The sequence below is a fragment of the Desarmillaria tabescens genome (assembly GCF_030435595.1).
Source record: "Desarmillaria tabescens strain CCBAS 213 chromosome Unknown EV420scaffold_8, whole genome shotgun sequence".
In the NCBI taxonomy this organism is placed as follows: Eukaryota; Fungi; Basidiomycota; class Agaricomycetes; order Agaricales; family Physalacriaceae; genus Desarmillaria; species Desarmillaria tabescens.
This window is the reverse complement of record NW_026848307.1, coordinates 628015-648064: the sequence shown is the minus strand read 5'-3', so window position 1 is coordinate 648064 and position 20050 is coordinate 628015. Positions and strand designations below refer to the sequence as shown.

The following is a 20050-nucleotide window of genomic DNA, read 5'->3' as shown; positions in this document are numbered from 1 at the left end:
GCGCATGTCCGTCGTAACTGAGTTTTCTGCGAGAACGGTATATCCGATTAAACACATGACGAGGCCTGATATGCTCTCTGCTCTCGTGAGTTACTTGGACGTAGAGTGCAGACTCGTGGACTCTGCTTTGATGCCTACTTAATAGATACTTATTGTAGGGGACAATTTGACTGCTTTTGATAGACGCTTTATTGCATTCCACGTCGCGTGAGCCGTGGTTGCACACGATCAGCGTCTGATATTCGGGGAAGAGTGCGGATTGCAGCAGGTTGCTTCTCATCGGAACTCTCTTTAGATGAGCCGTATGCTTGTACACGGTGCATATATATAAGAAACATTTATCAATGGAGCTTCTCCTAGGTTCCTCCTACCAGCTCAACTTTGTATTTGTATACCACCAGACGGCATTTATTTGCTCGGCCTTCCTTTCATATTTTAAACCGACATGCGTCGATTCTTCACGATACCCTTGCTTCTTGTCACCACGGTCGCTTCTCAGCAGATATGGGACATTGTGAGTCGACACGACTACGAATTTCCTGGGATTTATGCTGTTCGTAGTGGCAAACAACCTGGGACCGCTCCAAATTATTCACTTCGCTCGCCCCATCATCTCCTATTAATTTCGTCTCGCCTGGTACTATTGGGAGCGCCGATATCAGCGTGGACGACACGTCGACTTACCAGTCAGTGTGGGGATTTGGAGGTTCGCTCAGTGAGTAGCATAGCAATGCTCGTCATCGTTACGTACAACCCTGATGAAATACTATTTGCAGCCGACTCCGCCGCTTTGGTTTTGAACAACCTAAAGGTACATCTCACCATTCTCTTACAGCGACGACGAACTCAGCTTCCCCTAGTCGACAAATTCCAACAACTACTGGACATTATTGAACTACCTCTTCAATCCGACGGATGGAGCGAACGCTGCTGGGCTAAACTATATAAGAGTTCCTCTTGGCGCGTCGGATTTCTCAGCTGGACGTGCGTTGGCCGCGTTATATGCGCATATATGCAGGCTTTATTGACTCTACTTAGCGTACAGCTTTGATGACACCAATGGAGACACGTCTTTCAACGCTTTCAACATCAACGATGCACCATCCTACCTTTTCTCGGTTCTCAAGGACATCTACTCTATAAACAACAGTACGTCTCGTTGCCCTTGGGAACCTACCAGGCGTGACAGAAAACAGTCATCAAGGTGCATGTTTTGCCATGGTCCCCACCAGGATGGATGAAGAGCTCTGGATCAATGAACGGCGGATCCCTCCAATCCCAGTATGTCACCTACTGTAAGTCATTATATCGAAAGCACTCGCACGCATATATCTTAATAACCTTCCATATTCCAGATGCGAACTATCTTCTCAAATGCCTCCAAGGATTCAAAAATAACGGTATTCCATTGTACGCCATCTCTATCCAGAACGAGCCGGAGAACAGCAACCCAACCTACCCAACCTGTACCATGCCTGTCTCTGTAGAAGCTCAGATCGGTACAGCATTGAGGACCTTGATGAACAATAATGGTTTCTCCTCTGTCAAGCTCATCGGATATGAACACAACTGGGGCGATGCTGGCGCTTACCCCATTCAACTCATGCAGGCAGCAGGAGACTCGTTCGCAGGAGTATCTTTCCACTGCTATTCGGTATCTTTTTATAATTTACTCTATCTTTAAGACCGAGAGCTTACATGTACTTAGGGTGATGTCGCTGACCAAGATACATTCCACACCGCGTACCCCACCAAAGAGGTCCGTCCTAATTTGTTATATGTGGATTCTTTACGCTGAATTGGGTATTCAGATATACTTCACCGGTGAGTAAGAGTCGTCTCTGCGAAGTAAATATATTCATAATATATGCACCTCCAGAGTGCACCGGAACCATTGGTAAGTGTGTTCTGATTGTTTTACCACATTCCCTCATTATCAATTCCAGGAAGTGACTGGTGGTCTGATATCAAGGTCAGTCCTTGTTTCTTGGGAAGTTACCGATGCTCACCGACGTGCAGTGGTATATGGACAACATGTAAGTAATCGCGGTCTAACGTCATCGAAGATGCTGATCATTGTTCTCTTCTGCAGCTTCATAGGTAATTTAGCGAGCTACTTCTCTCACCTGCTCCTGACACCATAAATGTACAGGATCGATAGAGCACAACTCCCATTCGGCCCTCATGTGGAACCTGGCTCTGGATGGAAACGGCGATCCTCTGTACCCCGGAACTAACAGCTGCGGGGGCGGTTGTCGGGCAATTGTTCAGGTCAACAGTGACGGAACGTACAGCCTGAACCAAGAATGTAAGCACATCTTTGCTTCTGCCCTTCGGCCCCGAATATACTGAAGACGGCAAATATATTAGTCTATGTCATGGCCCAGGCATCCAAGGCAATCATTCCGAAGGACACGGGTGGGCCATTTGGAAAGCGAGTGGCGGTCACGGTGGGCGGCAGCTTAAGCTGGGCTCTCCGTGTGGGAGCATATGTCACAGGAAGAGTGTCTTCGTCTGACTGGCTAAGGTACTCTTTGGTTGTACTAAACTGTGGGTGGTGGATGCTATCGAATGATCGACAAACTGACAGTTCTAATGCACTTAGGGGATGACACACCCAATGGTTCTTGGAACCCAACGCCCGTGCAGACGACCATCGAATTCAGGGGTATGCAGGTAGGTTGACAATTTATCCTGTAAGTACCGAATACCGATATTATCATAGGCTACATACACTTTCCCCGTTGGTGTCACCACGCTCTGGTGGTATGGTGAGTGTTTTCGCAAGTTTTAGCCTTTAGAGGCCACCTTTGCTCACGATCTCTCTTGCAGCCCCGGCTACGTCGTCGCTAAATGGCACGGCTACGGAAGAACCCTTCGAAATCTTTGCGGAGACTCAGCCCTTGAAGCAGCAGACTTTTGCCCTTTATGGTTGGCTTCACAAGTTCGTGGGTCGGTTCGGGATCAGTTGAAGAATGATGAGAGGGCCCATATACCTGAATATTTATTTCGTTCACGTTATGACTACTGTATTCTTGTTCACGACACGGGATGACATCTAAGTATACGTCTAATAGCATGATTCATATAATACACGATGAACGTCATGCCAAACAGAGGCCTAGAGGGTAAGGGCGTACATAATGTACGACTAGACTATAAGTATGCCGAGCTTACAATCAACCTAAGGCTACTGAGGTAGGATCTCCATGCAGACCGTCCCCTCTCTGACTAAGGTCAGTTAGAGGCTCCGAGAATATGTGAGCTCTAAGGTCCTTTACTGGGGTCTTTTCGATTCTGTGATTGTTAACCACCATAAGTAAACTACCTACTGAGGCGCGATGGAAGTACAGGTGTCATACTCCCTTCGTTCGCGGATTGAGTTTCCTCTGGTGCGTCAGTGAGTGATGTGTAGGATAGTAACAGACTTGTAGTGTGGCTGATGGGCAGGCAGGGGGTATTACACGGCAGGGCCAACTGGGGGACGCTGGGCGTAGATAATACTTTTATCCCCTCAAACGTAGAGCTAAATAACGTGGCTCTGCGGCTGGCCGTGGTTCTGTGTCCTAGTGACTGTTCTGACTTTTTGCGGTGGCTAGTATCTGCTCACTGCAGGCTTGCCCTTTACTGGGCTCGGCGAGCACAACATACTCTAGCGGTTTTTGTTCGGGGCACACAGGAATTGAGGCGGCAGCTCCTGCCAAAAAAGCATAGCGTCGTCTATATAGCAGAACAGACTGCGGCGATGGGCCGGATACATTGGAACGACGACAGGAATGGATACAGGAGACAACCCGGAGACAGTCACCCGCTCTGTAGTACTGCTATCAGTTGCTCGTCATCAACGAGGTTGTGGCGACGTGCTTCTCTGGAACACTGTCAGTACCGTGACCATCCACCTACAGTCATTATGACGGAAGGAAGGAGGTGGCGTATGGTAAAACCTTGTTGAAACATGAACAATCCAGCATTCGTAGGAGACAAAGGTATATCGATCTTGCCTGTGTTTGGAAGGAAAAGCAGCTTTTAGCAGTCGAAGCCTTGGATGTATAGACTCGGACCAGTGATGACCGTTGAAGCAGCCTGATTTTCCAGCAAATTCGGGATGAAGGAGACTACGATGGAAGAAAATTATTGATCATGGGCGATCTTTGACTGCGCATTCGCCAAGAAATTTAGAGCAGATGTGGAAGGATGATTCAAATCTTGCGCTGGTCGTACGAACATCAATCGCAACAGTGGCACAACTGTTCGGAAAGTAATCGCTAGCGACGTGAGTCCCCCAGAAATTGTGACCCCCAAAAGTAAGCCTGGGCACGAGTTCTTTCTAATCATCGTGAAGGGAACTTGAAGCTGACCGAGACGTACCGTGCGACGGATTGACGGTCCCAGAGCGGATACATAGCCAAAGAGATAAGTGTGAAAGCAGGTCGTTGCTAGCTGCCGTTGGGTAATGACTCATTGGCTAGGGTCATGAAGCTTGTCCAAGGGTCCTAACAGCCTGATGGGTTTCCGCTGCCAGGGATTCGTCGAATTTGGGAATCCTGGTAACCGAAAGATGTTTCGCTAAGAAGGAAATGACTGCCCAGCAAGTAGAACTCCCTAGAATCTCCCCAGTTCAGACTAAAGGTAAGTTAATGGAGGCGAGTAATAGCAGTAGATTTCCGATTCATTGGGCTTGAAGCTTTAGAGTCTGCCAGCGCCTAGCATCGAAGAAAGATCAAACAAGCTAGAAGCACCCGAAAGTTCAGCTTGATCCACGAGGATACTGATCCTCAAAAGTTCGGCTACATCTCATTGCTCCACAAACTCCATGGGGTTTCATATGAGGCATAGAAACGCAGCCAGACGCTTCCCAGCTGAAGGCCACCGAGGAAGCTATTGAGGGCTCAAACTCAGTGAGGAAAAGCGGTATTCACCGCCGCAGAAGCCGCACCTGTCAAACTCGGCACAAATTGTCGGCCCGGCACAGGCACAGACCGCCATTGGCTTCAGTGTCGACGTCAACCGTTGGCACCGGGCCTTACTACTGTTCAAACTTCAAGACTTGACTAAGTATCGTGGATTTTCTCGTAAATAATTTGTTGAACAGGCCGTATTAATTGTTCGAACGAATGCCGGATGCGAATTTTGTGGTTCACTATATCGGAAAGGACTTGGCGTGTCTGAACCCCTGGAAAAAAGATTCTTTCATTTCCCTAATGCCCAGTAGCACTGTTCTCGAGGCACCCGTATACGCCAGTTTCCCATGCCTTACCCTTCTCAGTGAGCCCTTACTTTCCTTAAACGTTCTCTCTGGTCGTCCTAATGCCGTGATTTTCGACTTTTTCCCAGTAACGAACAACCAAATGTCTAAAGTCAAACGGTCGCCGAGATCGTGTTGAGGAAAGTCACAGCGGCGTAATATAGTACGCATCAGGGGCATTTCCGGTTGCTATCGAACCTGTCAAAAGAGCGTTCTAATCCCAAAGTGGGGGCATCGTCGTCAACGATAAAAGAGGCATTTCCGTGGCTACTTTTCCATTTCTCCTCCATCATGGTCTCATCGTGCACCTACACACTTTCTAACAATGTCAACATTTTCTTTACTGACAGTGGAGCTCCCCCTGGCTCTAGTGATTACACTACCGTTGTTATATTGCATGGCAGCGCTTTTACAGGCGGTGAGTTGTATCGTTGCGTCTGTCGATGACCGACTGATCATGTCGTCCTCGCAGACACATTTGAGAAGCTTCATGCGCTCGCCCATAAATCTAACCTACGCACCGTTGTCTGGAACCGTCGAGACTATCCTGGTTCTACTGGATACTCCGATGGCGAACTCCAAGAGCTGCATAATGGAGAAAAGACATTCCTGGATCGCCTTGCTATTCAAATGGTAGAATTCCTTCTGCTATTCATTGAGAAGGAAGCCGTACCCAAAATCAGTCCCGACCGCCACCTGGGAGGATTCGCCATCATGGGGTGGTCCATGGGCACCACAACCGCTATGGCTTTGTTTGCCGATGCTGATCTTCTGTCCTGTGCCCAGTATGATATGCTAGAGCTCTACGTGAAAGACCTTATCTTATATGGTGAGTTTTTTTTGTAGGTCAGTCAATCTGCGGTCTGAGCCAGTTTCATGTAGATCCACCACTCGTATCAATCGGTATAGAGGTTCCAGACGACGCAAAGCCGTATGATCCCTGGACTGACCCCGAATACAAGACCGCTGAAGAATTGTATGGGAACTTTTGCCAATGGGTCACTGGTTATTATGACCACCCCAGTTGCCCGACCATTTACAATATGGACTTTCGTAAACGAACAGATCGACGATCGTGTACTTCTTGGACATCGGGGCAGTGGGCCAGGTATTACAACGAAGGTGCCTCAGTGAGGTCCGAGATACATATGTAAGCATTTCATTCCACAAGTTTCTCCCCGCTTTCTCATGAAATACGTTGATAGGTATACCCCCCCGATGTCACCAAAGATTAAAGAGATGGCTCATAGCGTCTTATTCGACGAGAGCGTGGTCCGGACTTTCTTCCCTCACGTCCCCGTCACCTACATGGTAGCGACTCGGTCGACGTGGCAATGTATTTGGTCAGATATCGAGACCAAGCGATTTTACCAGCAACACTCGAACGAAGGACGTAAGATCCGGCCCATCCGTTTCGTCACGATTGAAGGAGGCAATCACTTTGTAAGTCAATATGATCGTTCCAGGCACCATTGGTAACCCTCTCCTCAGGTTCACTACGACGACCCCGAAAAACTCATTACTTCTGTTCTCGCTGGCATTCGAGCGTAAGGAGTGAGATGACGACTTGTACCACGACATGTGCACTCAGTACCCACGTTACCAGAAGGAAAGATATCCACCTATGCTACGTACAATAATCATATGTGTAACTGTACTGTATACGAGATATACAAGGATATTTACAGCGCTTCTAGACAGCCATCCTTTTCGGTCAAACGAACCGCATGAATGGATCCATGAAGTCTTTCAGTGGTGGTGCTTTACGGTACCTTTCCCCCTCTCATAGCCTGGTAACTCCTATATAGAATCTGCGTGATCTGGTCTTTGGATTCCCAGATGGGAAGCAAGACTGACCAGGTGCCACTCATCAAAGCCCATATACTGTTGAAACCATCAGTTTCATCTGCTGAGGGAGTAATGGCACCGTCACCTACATGGTAACCGAGGCCCAAAATTTATAGAATTGTTTATCATAGACATAATGGGAAAAGAACATAGGAAGGGGTACTTGACAGAATTTGTCGTGGCGTGAGCAGATAGTTACTGTTTGTTGAGGACAGGGACATACTCACCAACGATCGCCACAATCGAAGTCAATGTTAAGGAATAACAAGTCGCTCTTTTGAACGCAGCTTGCAGCGATTTCATGTCTATTTCGCCTTCACCGATCTGAGATTCTGCCTCGTCGGCTCCGACGACGGCAGTATCGACAGCATCCTTCTTGTCCTGTACATTCTCGGAGGCTCTATCACTAGTACTGTGGTTGAAGTCGTCCAAACGAGTGATTCCCCTGGTGCCTTGGAAATCATAGTTTGCCGGACCTAATAAAACGCCGATCGTCATTAGTCTGTAGCACACGACGATAGGGGAGGGTTCTTACTCAATAACGATGTACCAGCGGTGATGATCCCGGAAAACACAAACCCTGTGAGGCCGCTGCACACAGCCGAATATGGTTTCGCTAGGTTCGTGATGTTGATGGTACCTACAGATCCTCAGTTACCAAGTAGATAACGTATGTATCTAGTATGATCAATCCCATACCGTAAATTTTCCAGCACCCAATGATCCAAGCCGTCAGGCCCAAGACAGCACCCAGTATCGCACCAAGGCATACTGCAATCGCTGTCAGTTTCCGCCATGTCACAGTCAAAGCGATAGGAATGACGGCTGGACTCAAGATGACTCCTCTAGATATCGCTACAGTAAGTTGACGAAGAAGTCAAGAACAGGTAACCTACTGAACGTAGAAAAGCTTTCGTAGTCGTGTGTAAATCAGTGCTATTTTCATGGATGTACACGAGGTACTTACCCAGCCAAGATCTACGCCAGCCTTATTCAGCTACTCGCGGTATCTATTAGCTGGAAAAAGTGAGCACCAGAGTGTTGCTCACGATGACGGCCCAGCAGCCCATCCATACAGCCCAGAAGCAGATAAAGTAGTGAGAGACGCGAACAATTTGAGCTCCTTTGGCACTCGGTTTGAAGTAAGTTCGGTAAATACTGTTTTAAGAGGGTAGTGACGATGCTCGGATTGGATTTGAATGGCAGACCCACTCGTAAGAGCTACGGCAGAGACTTAATCGGGGTAAGTAACTAAGCAAGTGGATCTCACGTACAAGAGGCTTGAAACGGCAATAAGTTCTGCGCTGGTAGCGGAAGTTACGGCCATGCTAGGACATGATCAACGCATGCAGGATAACAGCATGGCGTGGCGTACAACACCACCAACAAAACTGCAACGGCCCCACCCTTTCCCATCAACACTGCTGCAGCTGCAGGAGCAGCCAACCCGGCACTCGTTTGAGAATCGGAGAGTGGGTTAGGGTAGGTGGGAAAATCCGGCTAGAGCACAATGAAATTGAATTTCCTCCCAATATGAATGTGATAAAGAAACCAACATGGTGCAATAATGCTCTTGCTGCTAAGCCTAGACATGAAGCGAAAGCAAAAGGGACGGCAAACCAGGAAAGGCCGCCCAGCATCTGAAAGAAAGGCGCCCTCTGAATCTCTCAACAGAGGAGCGGCACATGGAAGAACGCCTACATATGCCTTTGTAGTTGAGGAGGGGTGACTTGCGATTGCCTGCAGACGTGTCAGCATGTGTACAACAGTTTCTCGTGTCCGAAAGCTTACCCTTTGCCAGTAGCCTTGGTCACAGAACACTCCAGAGAATCCAGACAGAATGGTCGCAGCGCCGAACACCAGCCCTTGATTGCTCTTCATAGTCAAATAACTGCCATTTTGATTTCCCTCGACGGGCATCTCTTCTCCTGCTGCTACCAGGAGGTCGTACAAACCTGATAGCCCACCTGTCTCCGATGAAGTACCACTGATGCGACATTAGGCCCGATGCGACTCGAGTCGAATAACTTTACATACTAGGCCCGGAAGAGAAACTGGAAAAGAAGTTAGGTGATGGGAAACTCGAACTGAGAGAAAGATGTACAATGTAGATGATGATGAATAGAATCACGGTATGACTCCAATCACATATGAAAGTTGCACGAAGGCCGCTGTGAGTCGTTGGTCTTGAATTTTCACAATCATGACAGTATAACGTACCCGACAAGGACATATACCGCGATACCGATTGGAAGGAGGAAACATGCGGCCTCTGAGATAACTTGTCATCAAATAATGCACACTCAAAGAGATAGAGTGGTACCTGTGTTCATGCCTGTCAATGCAGTGACTGTGGTGGCCCCACCAACTAATAAAAGGGTCCAGCTGAGCATGGAAGCCAAGATATATAGCGTAGACGCACGTAATAGCGAGCCGCAAACGATCATGATACACATGAAAGCATAGAAGGTGAATAGGATGTGGGGACCGGTTCCAAATCGCGCTCGAACAATCTTGCGGAAACGATAATGATATGAGCAAGTCACTCAAGTAGATCGGATATTTATACCTCGAGAAAAGTATGGGCTCCGTTTGCGTTCATTTTGACTTTGGCAGCTACCATCCCGAAGATAGCCAGTTGGATAGTCCCTCCAACACCATACCACCTACGATTATCAGGAATCTGTAAGAAGATATTGGGAAAGTCAGGGAGTAATGAGTCACCAAGGTCCCGAAACTCCGAATGTATACGCCGCTGTACTCGATTGGAGTAAAGTTGCACTCCAAGTCCATGCGCTGACACTAATTATGTGGAGTTTCAGATCTTTTGATCCCCGACGCAAAGAGAAAACTTACATCCCACAACACACCAAGCCTGGCTGATGAAATGCGTCAGCTGGCTTGACTTGATGTATTCATAACCATGTGCAAACCTTTACACTCCGTGATGCGCTCTGCAATGAAAATGAGTGCTGACGTCACACAAACGGATATAAGGTGCTAGGCCTACCGTGAATTCCTCTGAAGAAGAGGGTGACAAGTCGGTGAACTTTGCTTGTAGGTACGTTAAGAGCAGCATGATAGCTGCAAAGAAAAACCCGACGCCTATCATGATGCATAAGCGCCGAAAACCTAGCGAATGAATGTGAATGACGTACCTACAACGACGCCATAGCCAACGCTTTGGTCTGGTAGCCCATCAACACGTGGATCATTAGAGCGCAAGCACAGAACTCACCAAGCAGTGGCCGGAATTCGGTTTCTGCAGACATAGTGGCAAAAAGTGATGCGGAAAGAACCAGGCCATAGATAAAGCTGTTTCTTAATCAAGGCCCGAGGCCGGCGAGGAGGGAGATAAGGGCTATTAATGGGAAAATTTTGACGTTTAGATTATAGTCTGATGGCGAGAGATAACGTTTCCCAAAGAAGAGCGTCTATACCCAGAAGGATACCGAAAATAGGTAAGTCCAGCGGGAGAGCATTGAATTGCCATTAGCCAGTGGATTGAATATCATTCTAGAAATAGTTCGAATGGAATCCAATGAAACTACGAGGAATTGTATAGCCAAAGTAAGGCTACGGATAGAGAAGAAGATGGAGCATAATAACTCTAACGGCGCACGGGTTGTCAACGACCAGACAAACACTGGAAGAAGTAAGGAAAAGGTTGGAAGAGAGTATGTCGGAGATTTGGTACTAGCCTTTTAAGGCAACCCAGTTTTTAAGCCCACTGATAAGATGATAAATCACGTAATGATCTGATTTTAGTCTGATTATCAGCGTTATCTGAGATGATAAGTAAAGATAAGAGTGCGATAAGATTTAAATCCCGTTTTAATTGCATTTCAAGTCGTATTTCATTGATTTGGGGCCATTTTAAGAGGTACGGGAGAATTGATAGGAAGCTGTTGCAGATAGCTGAGAGGCGCAAATGTGAGGTATGGTAAATGTGCCCGACTCAGTGGATGAAGAAGGTCGGCGCCAAGAATTAAAGAAGGCCCCAAACATGACTATGGGCAGTCTAATACTCTGGAGGGCCCAATCTCCTTTCATCTGACCGGCGCGGAGGCTAGAAAAGAAAAGAATAAACTCTCGTACAATAAATTTTGAAGAAGGCTTACCAACGGGGATCTGAGAAATGCTTCCAGATGTCTAACAGCGAGGAAAGACTAGTTCCGTCGACTGGCTGGTTTTCCTACGTATGCAAGGGACTGCATTCTCAGAAACATATCTGAATCAACCACATCAACCACAAGATATTCCTTTGCTGCATCTGCACCCCTGTTATTTTGTGCTTCCGTGTCTTCGATCAGCAGAGCGCCTCGCACAATGGAATATATGGAGATCAGAAGTGGTTGGCTGTTCAGTTTCATTTTGACTTGATACAGTCCCAGATCTCGATCCTTTCACATGTGTCCTCCTGCAGGTTGATTGAAGGGCAGAACAAGCATAAGGGGAAACGTCTTCCCATGCACGTTACATTCAAATATCATCGCCAGCTGTGCAAACAGAGGTCCTTTATCCGTCTTAACAAGGACAAAATCGTAATGAGGTTGATTGTTGAAGCTGGATGAACATCACAGAATATCGGTAGTGGGCTTCCAGTCAGCAAGACTGGTGTAATATGACTTGAGCATTCCATATCGGAGTATCTGAAGTGATGCTTCTTGTGAGGCGCAGTTATAAACAAGAGAAAGAGAGACTCAAACCAGATCTTCAGGCGAGAAGCCTTCAAACGCTGCAGCTGTACCATCGACCAAGGGGAGATCCTCTGGGTTATCCTTGAAATGATTTTGCATGTGGGCTGACAGGCGCTCTTGAAAATCTCGGTAGTTACGATTGTCGGTAGCTCTTCCTTCTACCTCAGCGATTGTCATTTTCCCTCCCCCTTTTCCATGATGGCCATGTACCGAAGCAGCCGTAGTATAATCTGGTTGCCCTACCGCCTCTTCTTCATCAGTAAGCGAGGGGTCACCCTCTTCCGCTTCTGCTTCTGCACTTTGAGCTTGACCGGCTTGCCGGTCATGCAAATCAATCTGCTGTCAGATGAATGATGTAGCACTATACCATTGGTCAACTCTGAGAATCTAAGGCAGACGCAACTTCAGTTAGTTTCACAAGTTATAGAATAAGCCGGCTATTGACCTGTTTTTCAAAATCCTTGAAGTTAGTGCATCGCTGATATGCCTCTTTGAACGATCCGTGCATACTTTCATTTGGCTTCGTATTGTAGTTGAGTGTTACACCTTTGGCTTCAATGTCGTTGAAAAGATGTTTATGCGAATGGATTTTTGGAAATTCCCACGTCTTGAATGTCTTTTTTGACGGTTGCTTGTCTGCATCCCTAGCAGCTTGTATGGCCTTGTTGAACTCTTCTCATGTGACTTTTTCGTATTCCTAACGAACGATGAGTCAAAGATCAGAAAATCAAGGGAAAGATATACGTCAATCAAAGCAGCAAATATCAATGGCTTGGTTCGTCCTGCTTGAAGAGTGCCAGACGTATGGAGAGACAATCCAGCATACATATCCAGTTCCATATACACTCGTAAGGCTCGGAGAAGAAGATATCCGATGGGATCTCTTTCTTGAGTAAGAATATTGTGGGCGATAAAGATTAGTTGCTATGATTAGGGCCAATGAGATCAGCCGAAGGATAGAATGTTAAAAACGATAGATACCTTCGAAAGGGCCTCGTACTTCTGTCCGTCAGTGAATGTCACATTCATAAATCCTTGTTTGAAATGATACAAATCCTTCCAAGAAGGAAATGTTTCTGACCTTGATTTTATTCGTGGATTCAGAACTGACAACATATTCGTTTGACGTACTGATTATCAGCTTGTTGACTAAATGAAGATCCTAATTTCTCAATTCTTGCAATAACTTCCTTGCGCAAGTGGTTGCCAAAAAGACCATTATGAAAAGCGTGCAAATGGTCGAAGGAGAGAGCACGATGAACATCACAGTGCTCAATGCTCCAAAAGACGTTCTGAACTGGATATCAATAAAATTTCACGCTAATATATTAATTAAGATAAATGATTACCTCCACAAAACGTAGACCGTACGGCTGAAGAAGAGCATTTCGATCAGAAGCAGAGGTCAGTTCTCTAGCCTCATTGTAGAGACCCTGGCTCCAGGCTGCAGTTCGAAGTCTGTATGCCTTATCCATTTTGCGCTGACTGTCTTCGTGAACAATGCATATATTGCAGAGGAAGTGGCTGCTGCCCCCTCAGATAAGAGACATCATGCATCTAGGAGAGAATTTAGGTGATTATAAGTGTATACAAGAAAAGAAACTCACTGCTCTTCATAATCTGCTGACAAAATCATGATTGTAGGAAAGACGTGCCAAGGTGTGGCATCTAAGGAAGAAGGTTGTACCCAAGTACCTAGTTTCGACCTATCCTTGATGGATGAAAGAATGATCTCGAATGCTTTATGCCAGACAGTCCTCTTGAAATCGGCATAGTAGGGTTTATTGTGATGCCGAGGCTCCTCTTGTACCTGAAGAAAAAGAATTAGTGAGTGTACCAATTTGTTAGCATAAACATACAATTGGTAGCCATCCAATTACCCTCCCACCTCCAATGCCTTGTCCGTTACAGATATGAGCCGGAAGATTTCCCAGTCTAACGATAACAGGATAACCTTGAACTGTCCCAAATGAAGAAAGGTGGGTTTTATCTGCATAGATAATATAACAAATGGGTTTCCCATCGTTGGGAAGCGCTGACTATTTATTTGGTCAATAAGCAGTAATATAGACGAGGACAGGAAGAAATACTAACCTGCACTTCCCAAAAGATATTACCTGTCCACGGTTCAGTATAGAATCGTTCAGATGTGCGGCCCTGGTGTCTAAATAGCTTCTGAGCATCCCAGACAAGATGAGGCACAAGGACGGGATCTTGGAGAATATCCAAGGTCCAGGACCAAAGATCTCGGTGATAGACATCAAAGCGATAATCTTCTCCTTTCAACTGGCACAGTAAAAGGTGACTTTAGGAACTAGATTAGAGATTTATTTTAAATCAAGATGAAATAGAATAATGATACGAACTGGCGTGCGAAGATACGCTGACTTGTCCCACAAGGCAATTAATTCCCGGTGGTTTCAAAAATCAGGGAGCTCTCCACCTTGTTTTGCGATATTCTTCAGCAGGCTATCGGTATCTCCCTCATTTAAAGCAGCCTCTAGAATGCATTCTGAAAGTTCGAAGTCAAGTAGGGATCGATATGGGCACCAGAGTGTATCATCAACTGGGATGTTTTCTTCGGATGACTGTTCCTGAACTTGAAATGCTTCAAGAGACTCCTCTCTGGGCTCCCGGCCGCTGGATGGGTGATACTTGGTACGAATATAATTGGCGGGAAGCTGAGATTGATCTGAAGGAATATGCGGAGAAGGAGGCCGGTCATCTTGCGGAATATTTTGGTCTTCGACTGTAACAGCCAATCAGGTTAATTTGGATGGAGAAACAACGTAAACAACATACCTGTCATACGGATTCTACCCTCCCAAAAACGTTCGAAGTTGTTTTCTGAAAAAGATACTGCTTCTTCCGATTCAGGAGAGAAATCTGACCAGGTCCCCAGGGGAGGGAAGATTGGCAGGTCAATGAGGATTGGCAAGTTGACGCGCTGGAGAGAGAAGGTCAGGAACTGTTGTAAGCTGCATTAATAAGGTCCCCTTAGACTCACCGTCTTCATATCGGGCCTCATACAAAGTCATACGCTGATTTTCATCGACCTTCCGAGCGCAAGCTGTCTCGTGTGTTTTGAAGCCTCGAGCCTTGAAAGCTTTCCTGCAATGACAACACGTTTTTGTTACGTTCTGCATGTTGGATGTGACAGGGGATTGGGTAAAAGTCTACTAGGTTTAAACAAGAGATGTTAGCAGCGTTCTACGGCAAGGCCAATGTCTTACCTTTAAATAGTCGGAGGGAGAGAGAGACACGTAGCTAAAGAGAAGAGAAGAACAGGTCTGCGGTTAGTAGTAGAGAGGGGGACAAATTCGACTGAGACGCGTATTGAGTGTAAATAGAAGGGTAGTTCTGTTCCCAACATCGCCGTGAAGAGACGGTAATATTATTGAGGTAGTTCTCTTCCTACTCTTGGGTTCAGTAACCCAGAGCACCTTAAAGGACTCATCCCACGATATCAGGGTAGTTTTATTCCGGCTCTTGGTTCAGTAACCAAGAACCCCGTTAAACGACTGTTGTGGATGATGTCATAGCCGGTAAATTCTTTCGCTCTGAATCTGGGATGACATCATAAAAGCCTTGAAGCTCTTTAAATAGTTTTGCATTTGCAGGAAGAGGGACTAAAAACATTAAGAAAAATCTGTACGGGAGGTCAGTAAAACATCGGCGTCTCAACCTTCAAACTTACATCTACTAGACAAGTGTTTATACCTTTCCTTTCCTCCCAAAAAATCAAATCTGCTGATGAGACGGCCTAATACGAGGTAAGACCGGTGGCCGGCCAAAGCAATCAAAGAAAGTCTGAGCATAATGAGCCGCCAAGGCCTTCTCAACCTTCAGTGACACTTTACGACCTGACGGACCTAGAAGACCCTTAGCCTCCACTGCGAGAGGCACGTCCCATTGTTGCATTATATTTCTGAAAGCCTTCAGCACTGCACACCTGTCCTGCCAAACTGAAGAAGCAAGACTACAACCGCAGGATCCTGTGGATGGAACAATGGATTCTTCTGGGAATAGCTTGAGTATTGTATTCTGACGCTGGAGTCGAAAGTCGGCATCATCTTGAGTAGAGGTGTGTGCAGACCTGGTAAGGTATGCATCGAGCCCTAGGAGTTCCAACCGAAAGTTGAGCTCACAAAGCTCCCAAACAAGATAACAACCTCTCTCAATATCGAATGGCTGGTCTTGAGTTGCCAGTGGTACTCGCAAAATAGTTTCAGTGCCTGACACTTGAAGGGCTGTCCCCATCATCTCTAACATGATGTCATGAGCTTTGGTTGTTTTGGTGCTTTCTTTCTTGAAAGGCATTGTTAGCAGTTCTCGCCAGACCTGAGAATGGACAGGTGTTGCATTCGAAGTGGAAGAAGAAATACGATAAATGAGACCGTCTCGGCAATGCTCCCACTGACGGAAGTAGGTGCTTTGACGAGTCACAGATGCAAAAACAAGGAGTGCCAGATCAGGAAAGGCGTATCCTTTGTTGTAGTCCTGGCTGGTGTTTGTATTGGGTTCGCTCTGTGAGCGACGGACTCGTTCTTCACGCTGTTGGGAGCGCTCTGAATTCTGATCAATGCTGTCATTGGCAGTAGACCACATAGGTATCGGCAGCAGGGCATATGGTCCAGACAGGTCAGCAAACTTGTCTCTAGTGCTTTGAAGAGATTCTGGTTAATGATATTGGTGAGTTTCTAAATCTGCAGAACAGAGAGTGTCTCTTACGAATCTTCTTTCTTTGTGAAGGCTGTTTGCTTGAAAGAGGACCAGATGCTCGGGTCTTGCCTCTGGTGTCGCATATTGGACCACTAGAACCTGAAGGAGGGGCTAAACAGGAGGGAGCAGAGGAGACAGTCGTTGAGGAAGATGCGGTTGAAAAGAGGAAAGGATTGCGATAGGTTTGGAAGATTTTCATGAAACAATGCATAGCATCAAATTTCTTGGGTTGAGATGGGTCGCCTTCAAAAACAATGGGAAACGAAGGCTCGGGAATGGTTTCATTGACGCTGAGAACGATTGGCTTCTCAGCTTTAAGTATGATCTGATTGATAAATTGTTCGGTTGGCCAGACGAGATAGACTGGGATGCCAGCTTTCATATGCTGCTCAGCGACATCAAGATTAAGAGTAAATGTGCCCATGAGACAATTGAAACCAAAAGTATCGTCATGCTGAGCTTTGCCATTCATCACGGGCTGATGAATTTCCATGTAGTCAAGCCCAGCAACGAGCTCCAACCAATACCACTGCATTGCCGCTACTTGCACGCGAATGGACATAGCATCTGTCATCACTGTTTCTGTCCGGTGGACCAAGGCCTCCAGATGGGTGCATCTAATGCTAAGAAACTCTCGAAATCCTTCAGAAAACTTCTGGTTATTCTGCACTGGAGAACAACGACCAGTAATGTATTGTAATGTGTTACGATTATTCTTTTCTTTTTCCTTTTCTTTTCTTTTCTTTTCTTTTCTCTTCCTTAGTCAGCCAGATTACGTGGTGCAGCGATCACCACTGGACTGACTGCGCAGTAGTATTTTTAGAATACTCACGTGTATTTAAGTAGAGCCTCAGCTGGTCTGAACCCCAGCTTCGGCTAAGGTTTAATCTACCTAACATCGAACTCCGTTCTTCGTGACTATCTGTCCCCTTGACTTCGTCGCCTTTGGCTTGTTACAGCGTCGTCTACCGAAGTGCGAGTAGCGACCTTAGCACGATCTAAGTCGATAGAGTTAGTGGCTAACATTTAGCCGAAGCTCGTCCAGCATCGCCCAGTGCCACGTCGCTCGACGCACTGCCCGACGTTTTCAGAAAAACTATTCTCCCAGCTAGACCGATTGGTCGCTAGGCAGCACTTAGACGATCTGTCGGTGCCTAATCGAACGTACCCGGATCTAGCCAACCCCCAACAACTCGCCGTTGCCCAACTACCTCGAACCCAACATTCAGCCGATACATTTCCTGATCGCAGTAGTCCTTTGGGTAATACCCTTCCGACTACTCCTTCAGTTATTCGTGCTCGACTTAATCGTTAACTTCGTCCTACGAGACGACCTTCTCCTTGCAGTCGTTATGACTGTACTCCTCACTTTTGTCCTACTTGGACTTGGAATATCGGCAGTGCTGCTAGCAAGTTTGCTGGTCGCCCTGTACACGCTGTATCCTCGCCTCATCTAAGGACACCACGTATCCCAACACGAAACCCTTTATCCTCGCCCTCCAGCTCGCATCTATATTGATAGTTTTGCTGTTAATATTAACGAGCTCCTCCGATTCCGACGAAAACTGTGAGATCTTGTTAATGAACGGCTCTAATTACGAGACCGACCTTAGCTTGATCATCACCCTCCTTATCGTGCTCACTATCCTTGCGGTCTACCAGCTTGCATGGTCAATCGTCGACTTACGCCAAGGATCGACCCATTGACGAATGCCCTGGTCAGAATCCATTCTCGCCGTCTTCGCGACTTTCATACTCTTTTTCTGCTCCATTACTTTGTACCATCTACGCCGCTGTTTTCAGCGACAAGAGCGAGTACGAGCACAGCTCCCGTTCCATTATGTACCCAGCACCCCGGCGTACCCTCCGCCGGTGATTCACATCCCCGCGGCATCCCAGCAGACGATAGGCGATGTCGAATCCAACAACTCCGGGGGACCTGGAAGGTCCCTTTACACATCGTCGCGACCCAGCTCGCGATCCTCAGAGTCGAGCACCGACTCCTACGGAAGTGCTTCCAGCGCAGCAGTCGATTCCATCGACATCACCGATACCAGGGGCGTACTCCTCGACCGAGGAGACTCGCCCTTACCAGGTCTCTTCGACCAGTCTCCAGTCCAAGGCGAGTCTGGCGACGACAGAAACCGAGGACAAGGCACCAGGCATCTGGTCGAGGGCGAAGAAAGCCCTGACACCGAGTTCGAAGGGGACGAGCTCACCGAGTGGGAAAGAACCCGACTTGACGACCTCCTCAACGACCTCTACCCGAGTGAGGAGGAAGATGCCGCCCATACCGGAGGCTCCTCAAACGAAAGGTCCCACTCAGGGTGGGGACACCAAGGCATGTGGGAAGAGGTCCGCGACAGAAGGATTGCGGCCGACGATGCAAGAGATCGCGCAAGGATTGTGCGCAACCGAGGTCGCCGAGACGACTTCTACGATGATCCCGGAGAGCTTAGCCTCGGAGCCTCCGCGGCTACCACCCGTCCAGCTCACCCACAGCCTGTTCCAAGGGCCTGGCCAACCGATAGAGGCCCTCCAGTCGCCTGGTACCCCGACACCAGTTGGGTCTACGCAGACAACGGGGAAGAGACTGCTGTGGCCGGAGTCGCAACCGGAGCAGAGCCCGACCAGGTCTCTGCAGGGACCGAGGCCCCAACGCTCCCTCCCTCCGTCCCCTCGATCGAGCCGACGAGTAGGGAGCTTTGGAGCGAGTTCCCAGACTTCGACCCCGAAGAACTTGGGACAATTACCGCAGCCTGAGCGCCTCGCCGGAGTCTCCAATTGGACGCCGTCCGTCGCGTCGAGAGCCTTCGCTGACCCTGTCCCTCTCTCACAGCGTCCTTGGCTGCTTCTCTACCACATGTACGTCGAGTCCCTCCGACTCCCTCGAGATGCCCGGGAATCCCCAGAGATCCAGGCCAGAATGGACCGAGGAAGAGCGCACGACGCACGCATCCGTCGAGCAGAAGAGGACGCCCTCCAGGGGCCCAACGGTTGGTGGGACCTTCCCCTCGAGCCCGATGCAACCAACGCCGAGGTCGACAACCGAATACGAGCCACTGCCGTTCGCTACACAGGAAGGGCAAGACGAGCCAGGGATCGATCTCGAGGCAAGGGCTCGAGCATGGAACGCCTACCAGAGTGAAATCACAGACCCTGATTCCGACATCGGGAGGTGGAGGAGAAACAAGGAGCTCGACCGAATCACCCGAGAGAGGAAGGAGGCAGAGGATGCCAAGTCGGCCCCTGAACCGGGCCCTCGAGCTGACCGTGATGGCGGCAGTGACGCAGGTCATGCTGAGGGGCCCAGTTCCTAGGCCGGACATTTTCAACATACTTCCCTGGCATGGGTTGTATGAAATTATCATGGAGCATATGGAGAAAGACCCGCAATGGCTGTTTACGGATGCCGGGGTCGATTATCAGAGCGCAAGGAACATGGGGGACGTCTACCTCATGAAAAATATCCTCGAAGTAGAGACGTGGCACCGGGCAGCCATCGTGTGGAACATGATGAACCCCGGGGCACCCC

The 20050-nt window shown here is 47.8% G+C and overlaps 5 protein-coding genes across 5 annotated transcripts; 2 read left to right on the top strand and 3 right to left on the bottom strand.

Annotated features, from left to right (window-relative positions):
* The first annotated feature begins 68 nt into the window (after positions 1–68).
* On the top strand, positions 69–3123 carry EV420DRAFT_1152125 (glucan endo-1,6-beta-glucosidase). The gene is made up of 18 exons (XM_060466102.1): positions 69–514; positions 562–715; positions 777–811; positions 861–984; positions 1039–1149; positions 1197–1295; positions 1356–1654; positions 1709–1759; positions 1812–1824; positions 1880–1897; positions 1947–1972; positions 2020–2036; positions 2093–2100; positions 2153–2308; positions 2371–2550; positions 2606–2676; positions 2726–2771; positions 2833–3123. Exons 1-18 carry the CDS (start codon positions 446–448, stop codon positions 2970–2972), a joined length of 1617 nt encoding a protein of 538 aa, XP_060334512.1. The 5' UTR covers positions 69–445; the 3' UTR covers positions 2973–3123.
* Positions 3124–5536: 2413 nt separating this feature from the next.
* EV420DRAFT_1265217 (uncharacterized protein) lies at positions 5537–6399 on the top strand (the record flags this gene model as incomplete). The annotated part of the gene is made up of 3 exons (XM_060467258.1): positions 5537–5663; positions 5718–6074; positions 6128–6399. 3 exons carry the CDS (start codon positions 5537–5539, stop codon positions 6397–6399), a joined length of 756 nt encoding a protein of 251 aa, XP_060334511.1.
* Positions 6400–6891: 492 nt separating this feature from the next.
* Positions 6892–10788, bottom strand: EV420DRAFT_1522446 (Na+/solute symporter). Its single transcript, XM_060472256.1, has 26 exons — positions 10332–10788; positions 10252–10281; positions 10104–10198; positions 10027–10047; positions 9950–9972; positions 9818–9895; positions 9663–9759; positions 9516–9606; positions 9417–9461; positions 9314–9365; positions 9198–9264; positions 9131–9147; positions 8885–9080; positions 8795–8833; positions 8650–8733; positions 8469–8593; positions 8368–8421; positions 8306–8314; positions 8143–8251; positions 8061–8090; positions 7990–8003; positions 7793–7938; positions 7629–7733; positions 7321–7569; positions 7183–7255; positions 6892–7129 (listed from the first exon to the last, which is right to left on the bottom strand). Exons 1-26 carry the CDS (start codon positions 10363–10365, stop codon positions 7009–7011), a joined length of 2004 nt encoding a protein of 667 aa, XP_060334510.1. The 5' UTR covers positions 10366–10788; the 3' UTR covers positions 6892–7008.
* A 1008-nt stretch (positions 10789–11796) lies between these two features.
* Positions 11797–14809, bottom strand: EV420DRAFT_1639134 (uncharacterized protein; the record flags this gene model as incomplete). Its single annotated transcript, XM_060476928.1, has 14 exons — positions 11797–12129; positions 12172–12180; positions 12239–12437; positions 12500–12717; positions 12775–12874; positions 12925–13085; positions 13143–13278; positions 13401–13603; positions 13653–13832; positions 13888–14079; positions 14160–14176; positions 14237–14542; positions 14596–14740; positions 14801–14809. 14 exons carry the CDS (start codon positions 14807–14809, stop codon positions 11797–11799), a joined length of 2208 nt encoding a protein of 735 aa, XP_060334509.1.
* A 725-nt stretch (positions 14810–15534) lies between these two features.
* EV420DRAFT_1639133 (uncharacterized protein) lies at positions 15535–17077 on the bottom strand (the record flags this gene model as incomplete). Its single annotated transcript, XM_060476927.1, has 2 exons — positions 15535–16469; positions 16525–17077. 2 exons carry the CDS (start codon positions 17075–17077, stop codon positions 15535–15537), a joined length of 1488 nt encoding a protein of 495 aa, XP_060334508.1.
* Between the last annotated feature and the right edge of the window lie 2973 nt (positions 17078–20050).